This window comes from Kluyveromyces marxianus, chromosome 2 (assembly GCF_001417885.1).
Source record: "Kluyveromyces marxianus DMKU3-1042 DNA, complete genome, chromosome 2".
Lineage (NCBI taxonomy): Eukaryota > Fungi > Ascomycota > Saccharomycetes > Saccharomycetales > Saccharomycetaceae > Kluyveromyces > Kluyveromyces marxianus.
In genome coordinates this window covers 1,175,468-1,191,193 of record NC_036026.1, presented here as the reverse complement: position 1 = coordinate 1,191,193, position 15,726 = coordinate 1,175,468, and the positions used below count along the sequence as shown (strand labels likewise).

Below are 15,726 nucleotides of genomic sequence, written 5' to 3'. Positions count from 1 at the left end.
TTGCGTGATCTCTATTACCTAATAACTACCAATTCTGAAGATACAGCACCAAAAACCAGATATAGATAGACAGACAGATGGAGAGAGAGCTCTTACTATGCTTCAGCCATTCAAAATTACATTGTTTGATTGTACCGTTCAAACTAAAGAGCACCTGCTGCTGTGAATGCTGCGGTTCCTTTTTTTTTTTTTTTTTTTTTTGTTTTTCGAAAGGGATTTCGTATCACGCGTATATCACGTGTGGGAAACCGAGTCCGTGTTCGGAGTTACCCTACCCAGAAACCCCACAAACACCCACACACAGGCGCGTCAATGCATGTCGGGTCCGAATCGACAAATGACGGGCCAACGAAACTAGTGCAACATAATACTTAAAATACAGAAACGCGACAGAGCACGAGCGAGATCCGGTAAGTCCAGGGCCTTTTGAGGCCAATTGGGAAGGGAAATAGTCCGGTATGGAGCCTAAGTAAGCAATCTCTCACTCACGTCAGAATTATATCTTTTTTTTGGCTCTTTTTTGGCTCTTTTTAGACACATTTTAGTGTAGTTTCGGTCTTGTTTTCTACGGTATTTTCAGTGCGCCTTTTCAATTTTGTTTTTAATTGTTTAATTTTTCAATTCGTCTAGTTTTGTTTCGATTCCAATTTTATATTTAAATGATATATAAAATAAAGGACCTTTTGATCGGAAGAGGTACGTATCGGTTGCATGTTGGGCTATATGAGTTGTAACTTTTTTCGGATAACATCTGGTTTGTTAACTTAATAGTCACTAAGTGAAGACACAGGACGATCGTGGATTTTTTCTGAACATTTCACTGTTTTTTTGATTTTTTTTTGACTGATTAGTTTCCAGTTTATTACACTATACTACTATTCGCACGACTAGTACTGATTAATATTCCGTTTGGGTTTTTATAGAGTACCTGAAAGAGTTTTAAAGACACTATAGTTTTATCACGCAGCACAATTTACGAATTTTTACAATGTTCAAGCAATCATTTTTGAAACAATCCTGTAGATTTTTGGCTACCAAGAAACAACCAAGCATCGGTAGATACACTGGTAAGCCAGATCCAAAGACCGGTAAGTTCACCGTTTCTTTCATTGAAGGTGATGGTGTTGGTCCAGAAATTTCCAAGTCTGTTAAGCAAATTTTTGCTGCTGCTAACGTGCCAGTTGAATGGGAATCCTGTGATGTTACCCCAATCTTCGTGAACGGCCTAACCACTATCCCAGACCCAGCTGTTGCTTCCATCAACAAGAACTTGATTGCTTTGAAGGGTCCATTGGCTACCCCAATCGGTAAGGGTCACAGATCTTTGAACTTGACTCTAAGAAAGACTTTCGGTTTGTTCGCCAACGTGCGTCCAGCCAAATCCATCGAGGGTTACAAGACTACATACGAAAATGTTGACTTGGTCCTAATTAGAGAAAACACCGAAGGTGAATACTCCGGTATCGAACACGTGGTCGCTCCAGGTGTTGTTCAATCTATCAAGTTGATCACCCAAGATGCTTCCGAAAGAGTCGTTAGATACGCCTTCGAATACGCTAGAGCTGTTGGCAGACCAAAGGTTCTAGTTGTTCACAAGTCCACCATCCAAAGATTGGCCGATGGTTTGTTCGTCAACGTTGCTAAGCAACTGTCTTCTGAATACCCAGATATCGAACTACAGACCGAATTGCTTGACAACACTGTCTTGAAGACCGTCCAAACCCCAGAAGCTTACCGTGACGTCGTCGTCGTTTGTCCAAACTTGTACGGTGACATTTTGTCCGATCTAAACTCTGGTTTGTCTGCTGGTTCTTTGGGTTTGACCCCATCTGCCAACATTGGTCACAAGGTCTCTATTTTCGAAGCCGTCCACGGTTCCGCCCCAGATATCGCCGGTCAAAACAAGGCCAACCCAACTGCCTTGCTTCTATCTTCCGTTATGATGTTGAACCACATGGGTTTGACCGAACACGCTGACAAGATCGAAAAGGCTGTCTTGACCACCATTGCTTCTAGTGCTGAAAACAGAACTGGTGACTTGGGTGGTTCTGCTTCCACTTCTTCCTTCACTGAAGCTGTCATCAACAGATTATGAATGAAATAAATAACAAAACACGCACACACGAACAACTTCCCGTACTACAAGAGAACATGAAAATTATAATAAAGAAGTAAATGAACTGAATTGAAATCGAACGGAAATGAATATCATACAACACATATAAATACACGTCCTATCTTTATTACTAATAATATTACAACTAACTTTTATTATCATTATTATTATTATTATTATTTCCTGTTTCTCACTCTTTTTCTTTCTTCTAACCTCCAAGAGTTTATCCTACTCCAAATTCAGTTGGATTGGATTTTACTTGAACTACATATTCAATTATAAATGTGTACCATCATCGAAAATATATATTCAAATGCTTTAAATCATCGATAAGATAAATATACTATGGGTTAAAGAAAACCAATTTTAAATGTAAGTATATATAGTGCGTGTACTTATCCACATATGCTAATTGCTGCGGTTGAGTATATCTTTTTTTTTTTTATGTTGATGTCTATTAAAGGAGCGTAAATGTAATGAAATGGTGATGCACATAAAATGTATTGTTGTTCAGACAACTAGGTATAGGAAATCAAAAAACAAAAAATGGTAAAGTGATAAACGAAGTGAATGTAATGATATTTTTGGTCCTAAATGCAGAGTGAGTGTTTATTTCTAGTTATCTCATTTTTTTTTTTATCTTATTGTTTTGTTCTTGTTTAGTTTTGAAGCATTGGTAAGGATGCGGGGAAAGAGCGATATCAATTCGGAGATTGAGTCCAGATATACTGGTAATCGAAAACCCTGTTTCTATCTTTTAAAGTTCTTTTCCATGAGGTGATATCGGTTTTTTCTAGATCTATCTTGAAGAGCCTTGTCTTTGATTCATATAAAGGATCATAGCCAGCAATACCACCGTAACATAACCACATGTTATTATTCAAATTCTGTTGTTTCCCATCGGACAGTATGCAACAATCGTTGCCATGTTCATGGCCACAAGAGAAAGCCTTGACGTTCTTCTTACCCAAGAGGTTTCTAAATTCGATAGTGGGAGGGAGATAATCAAGAGATCCTTTCTCTTCGTAGCTTCCGATTAATGCAAAAGTGCCCTTTGGTCTGTATTCCTGGAGTGGATAATGTTGAAATGCAAAATTGAACACCGATTCTGGCGGTACTGGGCTCTCTTTCAAAAAGTTGTACGATTCTGTGACGTTCGTGTCAAATGCGTAAATAGTCCCAATTCGTTTTTGTCTTCCTTGTACAGATGACAATATTGGGAGCATAATGTTGGTGGAATTGTTTGGGTCGAATTTATTCAAACAAAAGGGCAATTCCTTTATAAAATTGAGGATTTGCGTTTTATATTCGTTAGCGAGATCATCTTCGCCCCAGGCAATAACAAATGGGATTCCGTGGGTAATTATGGGAGCTACTATTTTCAAGATCTGAGTCTCATAATCCAAATGCTTGTTGAAACCCTTGAATAAATGGCCCGTAATAACGACAAGATCTGGTAATTCGTTACGAATTGCCGTTTGAACGAATTGGACGTTGGGGGAGTCAAACCGGTACACCGAGTTGGGCTGTCCTGATTCATAATCGGATGACGAACCAGCCCAAGCATCATTTGCGTTGGCTCCAAAATGGAGATCGGTCAATTGAAGGATTTTGAAATCGTTTTGTTTTACCAAAAGGTGAGGTTCCCTTGGGAACTGGTGATTCTTCCCAGAGTCACTGTTACTGGTCGATTTCAGGAAACTGAACGATATTGGCTTGGAAAACCCTTGTCGCGGCATACAATGCACCATTTCGCTCCACATTGGCCGAGACTCCATGAAATCACTTCCGATGAACGCTTTGATCTTCTTGACTCCCTGCGATTTAGGCCCATATTTGCACCACAAGCCATCGCCTTTCCAGAACCATTCCTCTAGATGGTTCCCAAACTTTGCGGACCACTTCAAATCTGATCCACTGGCCCCTTCATAAGACTTCCGGTCCGTCTTGATGAAGAAGTTGTAGTCCGTCTTGGTCTTGGAATGCACATGGTACCCGTCGATGTCTTTGTTCCGGATCTTGTTGTAACGTTCGTTCACTAACCCGAGCGGAAGCCCCTCGTGGCTCATCGCCAAATCAACCACTGCAGACGCATCGAGTGGGCCAGTTGGCTGCCAATACACGTACGTCCGCCACAAGAGGCCACGTCCCACTGCAGTGTCTTGCCTCTTATCACGATCAACCCGAAACCACGTGACCAATTCATCCCGCATGTTATAATCCCATATTGCATCGCAGCTCCTATACCACGAGTAGCAGCGTGAAACTCGCACGTCTTTGACTCTCACGTCGTCTCCCAGCTCCGGAAACTTCTCCCCGCTGCGAGCCCAGTTCCTGAGATGCTTGTGGATATCTGACCACAGCGTTATAATCGTTACCAGTACCCATATCACTGTCAATCGTTTGATTAACAACGAAAGCTTAACATTACGTACCGTCATTGGCAAAGGGAAAACTCTGTGTAGCAAAAAAAAAAAAAAAGCACACACTCACAACAGAATTACAATAGTATGATGATTCCTTCTTCTAACTCTCTGCTTGCTCTCTAGCCACTCTCGTCCCACTACTTTCAACAACTCTCTCGCCCTGTATATATATCCTGTATCCCTCCACTGAGCCCTATGTAGGCACTCAACCAAGAAGAATCAAATATGAGTGAGTCTAAATCTAAATCTGAATCTAAATCTGAATCTGAATCCGAATCCGAATCTAAATGAAAAACTCAAAACTCAAAAAAATTTCAACCTGAGAATGAATCCCGCTAGGATTTGCCAATGTGAATCCAAATTGCCCAGAAATGTGCGTCTCAAACCTCAAACAACCATTTTTTTCACCACTGCGAACTAACAGCTTTCTCAGCGTTGATCAACCTCGAGGTGATTTCGCTCGTTTTATTCTATTTATGTATCATTGCGTATTGTGGTACGATTTGTGCGCCATCTTCTGGGCCAATGCCAGACATTTTTCCTTAAAAAATTTAAAAAAAAAAAAAATCAAAAAAAAAAAAACCGAAATTCTTCACAGATCTGTGAAGAATTCTCCAGGCAAAAAAAATGTGCTATAAATAAAATGGAAAGACCGAAACAGGAGGAACTAGAGGAGAGGGGCCATGGTAGTGGCGGAGGAAGTAGGTAGAAGGTTTAGTGTCTGATATAATGTCTAGAGTGCCGAGGAAACAAAGGATTGGCTTCGTTTGTGTGCGCGTTTGTATGTATATAATTGATTATGTAAGTTAGTGCTGTAGTGCACACTGTAGTTACTTAGCAGCGGTGTTTCAAAGCATGAGTCTCGAAAGAAAATCGAAATCCTTCTGCAGAAAGTCGGCGAGTGGTTGGTTGCCTGCGAGGGCACGGCGAATCTCAGATACGGGCTCGATGGAGTCCTTCTTGATGTAGACGAAGAGAATTGGGGTTTCCGAGGCGTGTCGTGTTGCGGATTTGATGACGTCCTGGGCTTCAGTTTCGGTCAACGGATGCTGGGTAATGGTTGTGGAGCCAAAGTCCGTGACGACGCGCAGCCACGGGCTTTCGGCGGAGTTGCTGCCGCTGCTGCTGTGTTTGTCGTTATTTGACACATTGCGGGCGATTAGGTAGTCGTATGGCGATAATGCGGCCAATCGTAGTACATACGGTTCGTCAATAACACCGCGTTGCCTTGCCAGTTCGATGATACGGTCCGAGGGTCTCTCGAAAGACAATTGTGTAATTTGCTTTTGCAGTTCTGTGTACTGGACCAACAGTTCGCGCTTCTTGGTTGACAATTCGTCGCTGATGTGTTGCAAGTGGTCGCGAAGTTCTTTGGATCGGGTTGGATCGTCGCCCAATTGTATTTCGTCGAGATAGTTGATAGAACTATTCAAAAAGGACTTGATCTGCTTGCCCTGGAACGACTGGAGCGACGTCATCTTGTTCAATTTGGCCTTGTTTGTATCTCTGAGCTCCTGTCTCTCTTGTAGTACTGGGATCACCACCTGCTCCAGCGCATTCTTGGTGTACAACTGCGGATAAAACTCCATCGGCATCTCCACGCCGTGCGACAAGTTGACTTCCTCGGTGGACTCGTCCATATCGTCAAAGATTATCGTAAACACGGGCGCCAAAAAGTCAAACGCGTTTTCTATCGCATATCTTGTCCTGGACCCCCCATTGCCGGGGGAGTTCCCATCCACTTGCTCGTCTTCTTCTTCTTCTTCGTCCTCTTCTTCTGGAAGAAGCATCGGGTTGAACATTTCGTACAACGTTGGCGCGTAATTCTCAGGAGAAAAGTTGAGAACCGACAGCGAGGTAGGCTGGAACGGCTCTGCCACGCTCGGTCTGTGTAATGCCCTGGAATTGAACAATTTCGATGTAGCATTGGGTCCCTTCAAACACATATCGTTTTCCGTGTGCAAGTTCATGATGAACTGCGGAAACACTTCCGACAAATGGTCAAACGAACGCAAGGCCTGAGTCACATTGACGTCTACCCCACTGCTGATCAACTTCGCACTCACAAACGACCGTTTGGAATCCAAGCTGTTGGCTACAGCAATAAGCCTTTGAAACCTGGGAATCAACTGCGGCTGTGTTTCTAGCAGTTCGTTACCAACAACTTCCGACTTCTCCACAAACTGAGGACCCGAATCCCTATGCACCAAGCAGTATGGTGACGCGGCAACCGTATCGCCCTTGAACCATTGCTCATTGTATGGCAATTCCCTAAAATCCGGCTTGAGAAACTGTGATGGCACATTAATGGCAATGCAAAGCGCAAATAAAGAAAAGTACGACTCTAGCAACGCACTAAACCCTGCTGGAACGATATTCACCAACTGAGAAGAATCGTCCTTGATACACTCATCCACGGGACAGTCAAGAATACTCGTAAACTTGGACACAGGTTCTGCATCGAGAACGCTATCGCTCGAATCACTAGGGGCCGCACCATCGCTGGCCCTACTAGAGTCACTTCCAACATCTTGCAGCGTTCCTAAACTCAAATCGTTGTTCAGAATCATATCTGGCGGTCCTGACATGCCTTTTCCGGTCTATTACAACACTCTTTACCCACTAGTCTGTTCACCATTACACATCTATTTTACTACTCAGTTTCCATTTTAACTACAATTCGTATTTAAAGATTCTTATTTTACGCACAATAGTCATGTCCATATATAATAATAATAAATACAGATAGACATGCGTATGTGTGTGTGTCTGAGCATAAGCCAGCACTCAGAAGCGAATACCAAAACGATGGCAATCAGTCGTCCGACATCTACACCTAACCCACCCCTACGGCCAATGTTCCAGCCTGGGTCCGGACTGCTTTCCCGAAACCTGGGCAGCGCCAGTTTTTGCCAAAAAATAAGGTTAGCTACTACTACTGTATTTAAGTTATATATACATTCACATACACACACACTCTCTCTCTATCTCTCAACAACAGGGCAGAAGCACACCACACCGACACATCTTACTTCTCGGTATATTCCCCATTGACACTACCGTTACACATACATACACAAATACACAAATACGTAATATTCCAGAGCGTGCCTTCACTTCCGTCCCAGTGATAGGTTGCATTGTTTGCCGTTCCACTCTCTCGCTGCCTTGGAAAATATCGAAATATTGAAAAAGAGCATTTGAAATATTTTTGAAATATTTGAAGAGAAGCAGCACCACTTTGGAAGGGTAAAAAGCGAAGAAAGCAGTGTAAAGAGAGAAGCAGCAACAGTTTTAGAGTTGTTGATTCTGGAGACGGAGGACGGCATTAGTCAGTATTAGTCGTTTCAAAGGCGAGAAATAAGCTTATTTATTAGATTTATTTTTCTTGCAGTGGTGATTAGGAGCCATATATTGGATACTTTTTTTTTTTCCAAGTGTTTCACTGTTTCACGCACAGGAATTTCGGTGAGACAGCCAGTGGTATATTGGCGGATTGTTGGAGTCTTGCCAATTGGTATTGTGTATCTGATTAGGGGATAAGAAGGTAGTGTGTGTGTGTTTTTTTGATTATTGGGCTTTGAATCAGTCGAAGGATAGATATATTTTGATAGATAGATCAATCAAACAATCATCAATCACCAATTAAAAAGCGTTTAGGGTCGTGCGATGTCTGAAATTGAGAGAGAGAAGAGTGCTTCCCAGGAAGGTGACAGGACGGAGGAGCCGTCTAGTGATCCGGCAGGCGGGTCTGCCAAGGGGACAGACCCTGCTGGCGAGCACAAAAATGCGTCGTCGGCCGGAGGTTCTGGCTCGAATAATAATGTTAGTAATAGTAGTAGTACAGTGGTGGTGAAAACGGAAGGGCAGCAAAATACTACAACGACTACGGGTAGCTCCCCGCAAAATCCACATTTCATCCATAAACTATACAGTATGCTCGAGGACGACGATTTGAAGGATTTGATATGGTGGTCCCCTGCTGAAGACTCGTTTTTGATCAGGCCCACAGAGCGTTTCTCAAAAGCCCTTTCTGCATATTTCAAGCATACCAACATCGCATCCTTTGTGAGACAGTTGAACATGTATGGATTTCAAAAGGTCAGTGACCACAAATCCAACTGGCACGTTACCACAGCTACTACAGGCGGCTCAAATAGCTCCGAAGACCCTGAAGATTCAACCATTAATCTGTGGGAATTTAAACATTCTTCGGGTTATTTCCGGAAAGGTGACAAGGAGTCCTTGAAAGCCATCAAGAGAAGATCTTCCAAGTACCACATCTCAGGAAATCGGAAAAATAGTGGCTCAAGTGTAGCATCTAATACAGGGCCATCAGGTGTCCTGTCTAGCATAGCAACATCAGGTGGTTCAATGAACGTTGGAACAGGAGGGTCCCACGATTCTGCAAGTTGGGCGGATTATCCTCCTCCTTCAAATAGATCACATTCTTATACATCTGCAGAAGCAATGAATGCAATTCCGACCCCAGTGTTCAACAATATACAGGGCCCACCAACCTCTTATCCAGTAGGAGTTAATTACCCAGTTGGTTTGGTACCCCCAGCCGAATACGTAAATCAACCTCATAATCAGTTCAAATCACAACCCATTGACATGAAAGTGCATGAACTTAACCAATCAATAAATGGACTAAGGAATGAGAATATAGATCTCCAACATAGGTACGAGCTGGCCGTTGAAGAACTAAGAGCCACTAACCTAGATATGATAAAAATGTTAGACTTACTACAAAAGACATTAATGGAAAAAATGGCTGCATCGACAAATCCAACAAGTACAAATGTAACAACATCGACATCTACGTCTTCTACAGGCGAGGAAACCAGTGAACAACCAAAGAATGTTCCGAGACCTCATACTCCGCTAGATAAAATCGCTAGAAAAGGATCTATTTTATCTCCTCGTACTAAAGTTTCAAAGGACTCTAGTTCAAACGATCAGCAACAACATCCTTCTAGCTTAGCTGAGATTAACAAGTTTAGAGAAGCGATATACTCAAGGTTCCAGAAATTTCACGAAACAGTGCAAAATTCTATATCAGTTATGGACCTAAAGCAGCAACAATCTTCCTTCGCATCCATGTCTCATCACAATAGCGGTTCTGCCCCTACTTCTTCGGTAAATTTGTTACAGGCCCAATACAATTCTTACAACAATAATGGTACTGTTCCTCAAGGGCAAATGATGACACAACAGCCTTTCCAAACAAGTGCCAGGTCTAGTATAGCTGATCAGCATGTTAATTTAATGATGAATCCCTTCGAAAGAAGAAAATCATCTTCCAGTTCTTCCAAAAAGAGGCATATGAGTGTGTTGATGGATCCTTTAGCGCCTGCACCGCAGCAGCAACATCACCACACATCCGGTCATAATATACAGCATCAACAGCAACAGCAACAGCAACAATCGGTGCCACCCCAGCAACAAGCGCATAATGGGAGTCAAAGTTCTGCACCACCTAATGTAATTTCCTATAAACCATACTATCCGTATGGAACTGTGCCCGTTTCTAACTATCGCGCGTCACAACTGTATTCTACTACCCCCATTAATTCTGTTTCCGGACATAGCTCGGCACCGTCAGAATATGGGTTGGCAATTGAAACTCAGAACAATTTCATAACCAATGGTCCCCAGACTCCTGTGAACATAATAAAACCAATTCCAGCTAAAGCTCCTTATATAGAACTTTCAGGCGATTCAACGCCGAATGGATTGGGGTCACAGCATGCATCTTCAACACAGTTGCCACAGGTCATGCCTCAATATGCAAATCAAACTTTCCAGAGTGCACACTCAATGACGCCAGTTCAATCCCAACCTCAAGGGCAAAACACATCTCAGGGTGCGCAGTCAAGTAATGGCTCACAGTACTCTCCATCAAATCAAAAACAAACGCAATTGCAAACACAATCCCATACTAATAGCACATCAGGGCTGCATTCTTTACTGAGTCATGATTCCAGAACCTAATAGAGTAATAGTGCTAAATAAATGAACGAAAGCTTTCGAAGTATGTAACTAGAAATACATTTTTATCAAGACTTATAAGATTTTGATATATATATATATATATAAATTATATTATATTTTATGATGTTATATTATATTACAAGCTCGTCATTCAGACCCTGCAGTTTAGACTATTTTAGTGGTCAAAGTACTCGAAGATGCATTTGTACTGAAGTATTCTGTTGCCCAGCATATTCCAGTCTTGCTTTGTGATATTGAGTTCTTCTAGTAGCTTAATTTTGCTGAAAACTGATCCACCTTTCCAAGTTAACATGGAGGGATCCATATCATGTGGTGGTGGTAAAATATTGATTGGTAGTAAATCTTCATCTCCATGGAGAGTCTGCAAAGAATCCCAATATGCTTCTATCTCTGCTTTTATCAATTTGGATAGTTTCTTTTTGTAAGCTATTGCTGCCTGAGGATCCTCGGATTCTAAATCTGCTTTGTTTTCTGTTTCGTATGTTTTTATTACTTCACCGATTTTTTCCATCAATGTGCTTAAAGCAGATATGCTCAAAAGTTTTGGTCTCCAAATATTAATCCTATCTGTTAGTATGAAGTCCAAAGCAGGTATTTTCGAGGAACCACCGACAATCAAAATGTTTGAGTAGAACACATTCAATTTTGACATGTTATCTCCTAGCAACATAGAGGCATTGGTAATTGATTCGATGATAGCCTTTTCCAAAGGCATTGCTAGATTGTTGTACTGTCTATGGTTTATATCTTCGACGTTTTCCTTTATTTGTGGCTCATTACCGTTTTCTTCATCTTGGCTATCGTTTGCATCATTTACATCGTCTGCGTCAAGGTTTAGCAATTTTTGTACGATATCGATGTCTCTTGAAAGATTTGAGTACCACTTGTTTGGTTCTTGCAAGCATAGCATTTGAGTTAAGGACTTAGTATCGTTGGGTTTGAAAGTGTATATGTCTCTTGACCTTGGGCACTGGTTGATAACATATTCATTTGGCTCATGTTCTTTTGGTTTGATAACTTCGAAAATTTCTGGGAAAAAGATACCCATCGGAGCGCACATAACCTCGTCGAAGAGTTTAAATTCGTACTTGTGCGACTGTGTATATTTCCTAGCGTAAGGGTCTCTTTTTATGAAAGAATACAATTGCACAGCAATATCTGCATCCTGGAAAGTAATGCATTGTTTTTTCAAAGATTCCGCCAGCATCCACCCGTTTGGTTCGTTGAGGTTCCATTCCGGATAAGGAAACCTATTTTGGAGTAGCATATGGGCAAACAATCTAGTGATGTCATCACCACCGTAGTTGAGCCTTAGCGAGGAGTTACGTACCACGACACCATCGTCCACGCAAGCGACTTTTGTTTGCTTGGCACCGATATCAATAACACAAGTTGAGTTCGACAAGCCGGCACCGTAGCAAGAGGCTAAAGATTCCTGGATGAGGGCGACTGATTGGAAATTGAGTTCCACTAGCAAGAGTTGGATCATCGATTCGACGAATTTTTTATCGAACAAGTCTGGTATTATGAGTACTACTCTGTAGTTTGAGAACTGTGATTTCTGGATTCCGATTTTTTCTGCTGCCAAGGCCTGGATGATGAGTTGTTCTACATCGGATAGGATTTCTTGGAATGAGGCGTAGTTTCTTTCGTTTAAGTTGAAGGAGCCATTGATGAAGGGAGATCTTAGTTTGAAGTCTGAGGGCAAGCATTTCATTGCGTCGTGTCCGTAGTAAGATTTTGATTGGTCTTTGATCCAGTCGATTCTTCCGAAATCGTTGAGGTCTGGTACGAGTTCGGGTTCAGATTTTGCGTTGAAAGTTGCTGCTTGTTCGTTGGAGTTGGGCATGATACGTCTCTTGTAGTATCTCATTCTCTCTTTGAAATCGAATTGGATGTTGTTTTTGAGTTGCTGGAACGCTTCGTTTTCGGAGACGTCTTCCTGTCTTGGAGGCACTGAGCCGTTGCGGGTTGGTACTGCGACGAGGTTTGGGATCTGTTGCGGGAAGATATCGTAATTGGGCCCAATTTTGATGTATGAGGAACCTGGGTGGATGATGATGCAGTCTAGTTCGTCGTCTTCGGCGTCCATGTTTTCGTCGTTTTCGAGGGCGGGCGTGCCTTCTTCTGTGGCCGTACCGGTGCCAGCGGCGGTCGTAGTAGTAGTGGTGGATGGTCCATTGCTTTGGCCCTGCTGTCTCAAGTGTTTCCGCTCTCTCATGTAAAAGATCTGGTCATCGTTCTTCAAGTAGTTTGACGAGTAGTTTTTCTGGTTGATCACCGACACTGGTTTGAGGGTGATTGGCTGGGCAATGTGTTCGTTTTCGTGTCTTTCTATACCGATAATCTTTAGTTTTTTGGCGAACTCTTCAGCAGCTTTGATTCTGCCTAGCCTACGTTTTTCTAGCAAGTGCTGTGGGACCTTTTTGGAGGGTATATCTTTGGATACTTTGCCGTCTGAGCCAATGACTGGTTCTTTGGAGGGTTCCTTGGACGGGGACTCGAGTTCATTGTGGTCGCTGTCCATGGTCATGGTTGTCCTGGGAAGCACTAACTCTTCTATCTGTTCCAGGAAGGGTATATTATATGATGTATACTCCAGTGCTCCACCAAACCAAACCAAATCTAAAAGTTTAAAGGATGGGTTTGGTGCAGGCAGTAAGTAAGTATATATAATGTATAGAGCCAGCCAGCCTTGTCGTGATGTGAAGGGAAGGGCCAGATGTATGTATTTTTTTTTTTGTTTTCGGTGTGTTACCCGGGGGAGCACGGGTAACCCCACAGAAAAACTGACTTGATTGCTTGGACAGGGTAACCGTATGTTCCAGGTTCATTGTATTACCCGGCCACGTAGTATTACCCGACCACGTCCGGGTAAGAAAAGAGAAAGAGAAAGGGAGAAAGGCCCCTCCCCCGGGTAACCCCGCGCACAAAAGCCATCCCGTTTCGCAACCCGTGAAAATTCTCCCTCTTTCCCGCCCGCTACGCACCCTTCTCCGTCCCACCCTCCCCCACGAATTTCCCTCCCCCTTTGCTTTTCCCACACCCCTGCACCACCCCTTCCCCATACACACACACACACACACGCTTGCCCCGACTGCATAGCCCTCCCACTGCACCCTCCACACTGCCTTCACCGACGATATACGCACTTTCACAGCGAAAGGCAGTAGTAGTAGTAGTACCAAGAGAGGAAACACAAGACGCATCGTGTGTATAGAGTGTATAAAGCATGTATATAGTGATAGTGATGGTGTCCACGTGACCAGTGCGGCCTCGGAGGTGATTACGTAGGGTGCACGGTGCGCCGTGTGCCTTGCTTGCCCTGTACAGCGTACGGTTTGCAGTGTGTATCTTTGGCGTTGGGTATCGTACGGTGTTGTGTGGATTGCAGTGTGCTAGAGCGATGGCATTCGATGTGGGATGGGATGGGATGGGATGGGATGCCATCGGGCTCAATGGCGATGGCCATGGCCCATGGGCCATGGCCAATTGTCGTTCCACCACCGTGCCAGGGTGTGTGTGATTCCCCCAGAGGCAGAAGTGCCCAGCTCAATTAATACCTGGGGGGGGGGGGGGCGTAAGGGCCAGAGATGATGCCCAGGCGATGCCTGGGCATTCCCTATGTATAGGCCTATGTATAGGCCTATGGCCTATGGCCTCTCTGTCGCATGGTTTTTTCCAAATTTTTCACTTTTCCCAGGTTTCGTTTTTCCAATATATATAAAGGGAAGAGCTAAGATCTGATTGGAACAAACCCACTAGCGAATTGCACGAGCTTGGCCTGGCGCATTGTCTTATTGGCACCCGCATTGCAGTTGCTGTTTCATACATACATAATTGTTAATAGTCTTTTTTGACAAACAATACCATTCACCCACATATATAGACAAACACCCCTCCCATAGAACAATGTTACGCACAATCGGTCGCCGTTTCTTCTCCAGAGAAGCTACCCCATACGACAGCACCATCAAGAACTTGCTATTGTCCAAGGACACCAAGGTCATTTTCCAGGGTTTCACCGGTAAACAAGCCACTTTCCACGCCAAGATATCGCAGGAATACGGCACCAACGTCGTTGGTGGTACCAACCCAAAGAAGGCAGGCCAAACTCATTTGGGACAACCGGTTTTCGCCAGCGTCGCTGAAGCTGTCAAGCAAACCGGCGCTACCGCCTCAGGTATCTTTGTGCCTCCACCAATCGCTGCCCCAGCCATCAGAGAAGCCATCGAAGCCGAAATTCCACTAGCCGTCGCTATCACCGAAGGTATCCCTCAACACGACATGCTATACATCGCTGAAATGTTGAAGTCCCAGGACAAGACCCGTTTGGTCGGTCCAAACTGTCCAGGTATCATCTCCCCAACCGCAAGAGTCAGAATCGGTATCCAGCCAACCAGTATCTTCAAGCCAGGTAAAATCGGTATCGTCTCAAAGTCCGGTACCTTGACCTACGAAGCCGTCCAACAAACTACCATCACCGACTTGGGTCAATCCTTGGTCATCGGTATCGGTGGTGATGCCTTCCCAGGTACTGACTTCATCGACGCCCTAACTTTGTTCATGAACGACCCACAAACAGAGGGTATCATTTTGTTGGGTGAAATCGGTGGTACCGCTGAAATAGAGGCCGCTGAATACTTGAAGGCCTACAACTTGACCAGAGAAAAGCCTTTGCCTGTCGCCTCCTTCATCGCTGGTACCGTCGCCGGCCAAATGAAGGGTGTCAGAATGGGTCACTCCGGTGCCATCGTCGAAGGTTCCGGTACCGACGCCGAATCCAAGAAGAAGGCTTTGAGAGCCGCTAACGTCGCCGTCGTCGAATCCCCAGGTCACTTGGGTAAGGCTCTATTGGAACAATTCTGAATTATATTTCAAGAAGGTAAAACAAAAAAAAAAGAGTAAGAGTATATCTCTTCTCTTTTTTTTTTTGTTATAACATCTCCGCGCGTGCGTGGGTGACTTACTACTATCCATTTCCACCACCCCCTTCCACCTATCTTTTCTCTATATTCTAAAATAATAACATTAATACTTGTCCATCCATTGGACATCCATTAGACATCCACCATAACCACCACCATCACCATAAAAAAAAGGACGTGCATACACCTCCCATATATATAAAGTGCACATGCACATGCACCCGCACACGCACACGCA

At 43.6% G+C, this 15,726-nt stretch overlaps 7 protein-coding genes and 1 non-coding gene across 8 annotated transcripts; 4 read left to right on the top strand and 4 right to left on the bottom strand.

Annotated features, from left to right (window-relative positions):
- Positions 1 to 988: 988 nt before the first annotated feature.
- Positions 989 to 2,095, top strand: IDH2 (isocitrate dehydrogenase (NAD(+)) IDH2; the record flags this gene model as incomplete). Its single annotated transcript, XM_022818204.1, has 1 exon — positions 989 to 2,095. The coding sequence occupies one exon, from the start codon at positions 989 to 991 to the stop codon at positions 2,093 to 2,095; it is 1,107 nt and encodes a 368-aa protein (XP_022674895.1).
- Positions 2,096 to 2,817: 722 nt separating this feature from the next.
- Positions 2,818 to 4,557, bottom strand: SIA1 (Sia1p; the record flags this gene model as incomplete). Its single annotated transcript, XM_022818203.1, has 1 exon — positions 2,818 to 4,557. The coding sequence occupies one exon, from the start codon at positions 4,555 to 4,557 to the stop codon at positions 2,818 to 2,820; it is 1,740 nt and encodes a 579-aa protein (XP_022674894.1).
- An 833-nt stretch (positions 4,558 to 5,390) lies between these two features.
- On the bottom strand, positions 5,391 to 7,130 carry RUP1 (Rup1p; the record flags this gene model as incomplete). Its single annotated transcript, XM_022818202.1, has 1 exon — positions 5,391 to 7,130. One exon carries the CDS (start codon positions 7,128 to 7,130, stop codon positions 5,391 to 5,393), a length of 1,740 nt encoding a protein of 579 aa, XP_022674893.1.
- A 1,081-nt stretch (positions 7,131 to 8,211) lies between these two features.
- On the top strand, positions 8,212 to 10,539 carry SFL1 (Sfl1p; the record flags this gene model as incomplete). Its single annotated transcript, XM_022818201.1, has 1 exon — positions 8,212 to 10,539. The coding sequence occupies one exon, from the start codon at positions 8,212 to 8,214 to the stop codon at positions 10,537 to 10,539; it is 2,328 nt and encodes a 775-aa protein (XP_022674892.1).
- A 175-nt stretch (positions 10,540 to 10,714) lies between these two features.
- ARP8 (Arp8p) lies at positions 10,715 to 13,093 on the bottom strand (the record flags this gene model as incomplete). Its single annotated transcript, XM_022818200.1, has 1 exon — positions 10,715 to 13,093. One exon carries the CDS (start codon positions 13,091 to 13,093, stop codon positions 10,715 to 10,717), a length of 2,379 nt encoding a protein of 792 aa, XP_022674891.1.
- Positions 12,182 to 12,271, top strand: KLMA_R218. Its single transcript has one exon. It is a non-coding gene; the product is annotated as a tRNA-Leu (tRNA).
- Positions 13,094 to 14,472: 1,379 nt separating the features above from the next.
- LSC1 (succinate--CoA ligase (GDP-forming) subunit alpha) lies at positions 14,473 to 15,429 on the top strand (the record flags this gene model as incomplete). The annotated part of the gene is made up of 1 exon (XM_022818199.1): positions 14,473 to 15,429. One exon carries the CDS (start codon positions 14,473 to 14,475, stop codon positions 15,427 to 15,429), a length of 957 nt encoding a protein of 318 aa, XP_022674890.1.
- Positions 15,430 to 15,591: 162 nt separating this feature from the next.
- KLMA_20567 (uncharacterized protein) lies at positions 15,592 to 15,705 on the bottom strand (the record flags this gene model as incomplete). Its single annotated transcript, XM_022818198.1, has 1 exon — positions 15,592 to 15,705. One exon carries the CDS (start codon positions 15,703 to 15,705, stop codon positions 15,592 to 15,594), a length of 114 nt encoding a protein of 37 aa, XP_022674889.1.
- Positions 15,706 to 15,726: the final 21 nt, after the last annotated feature.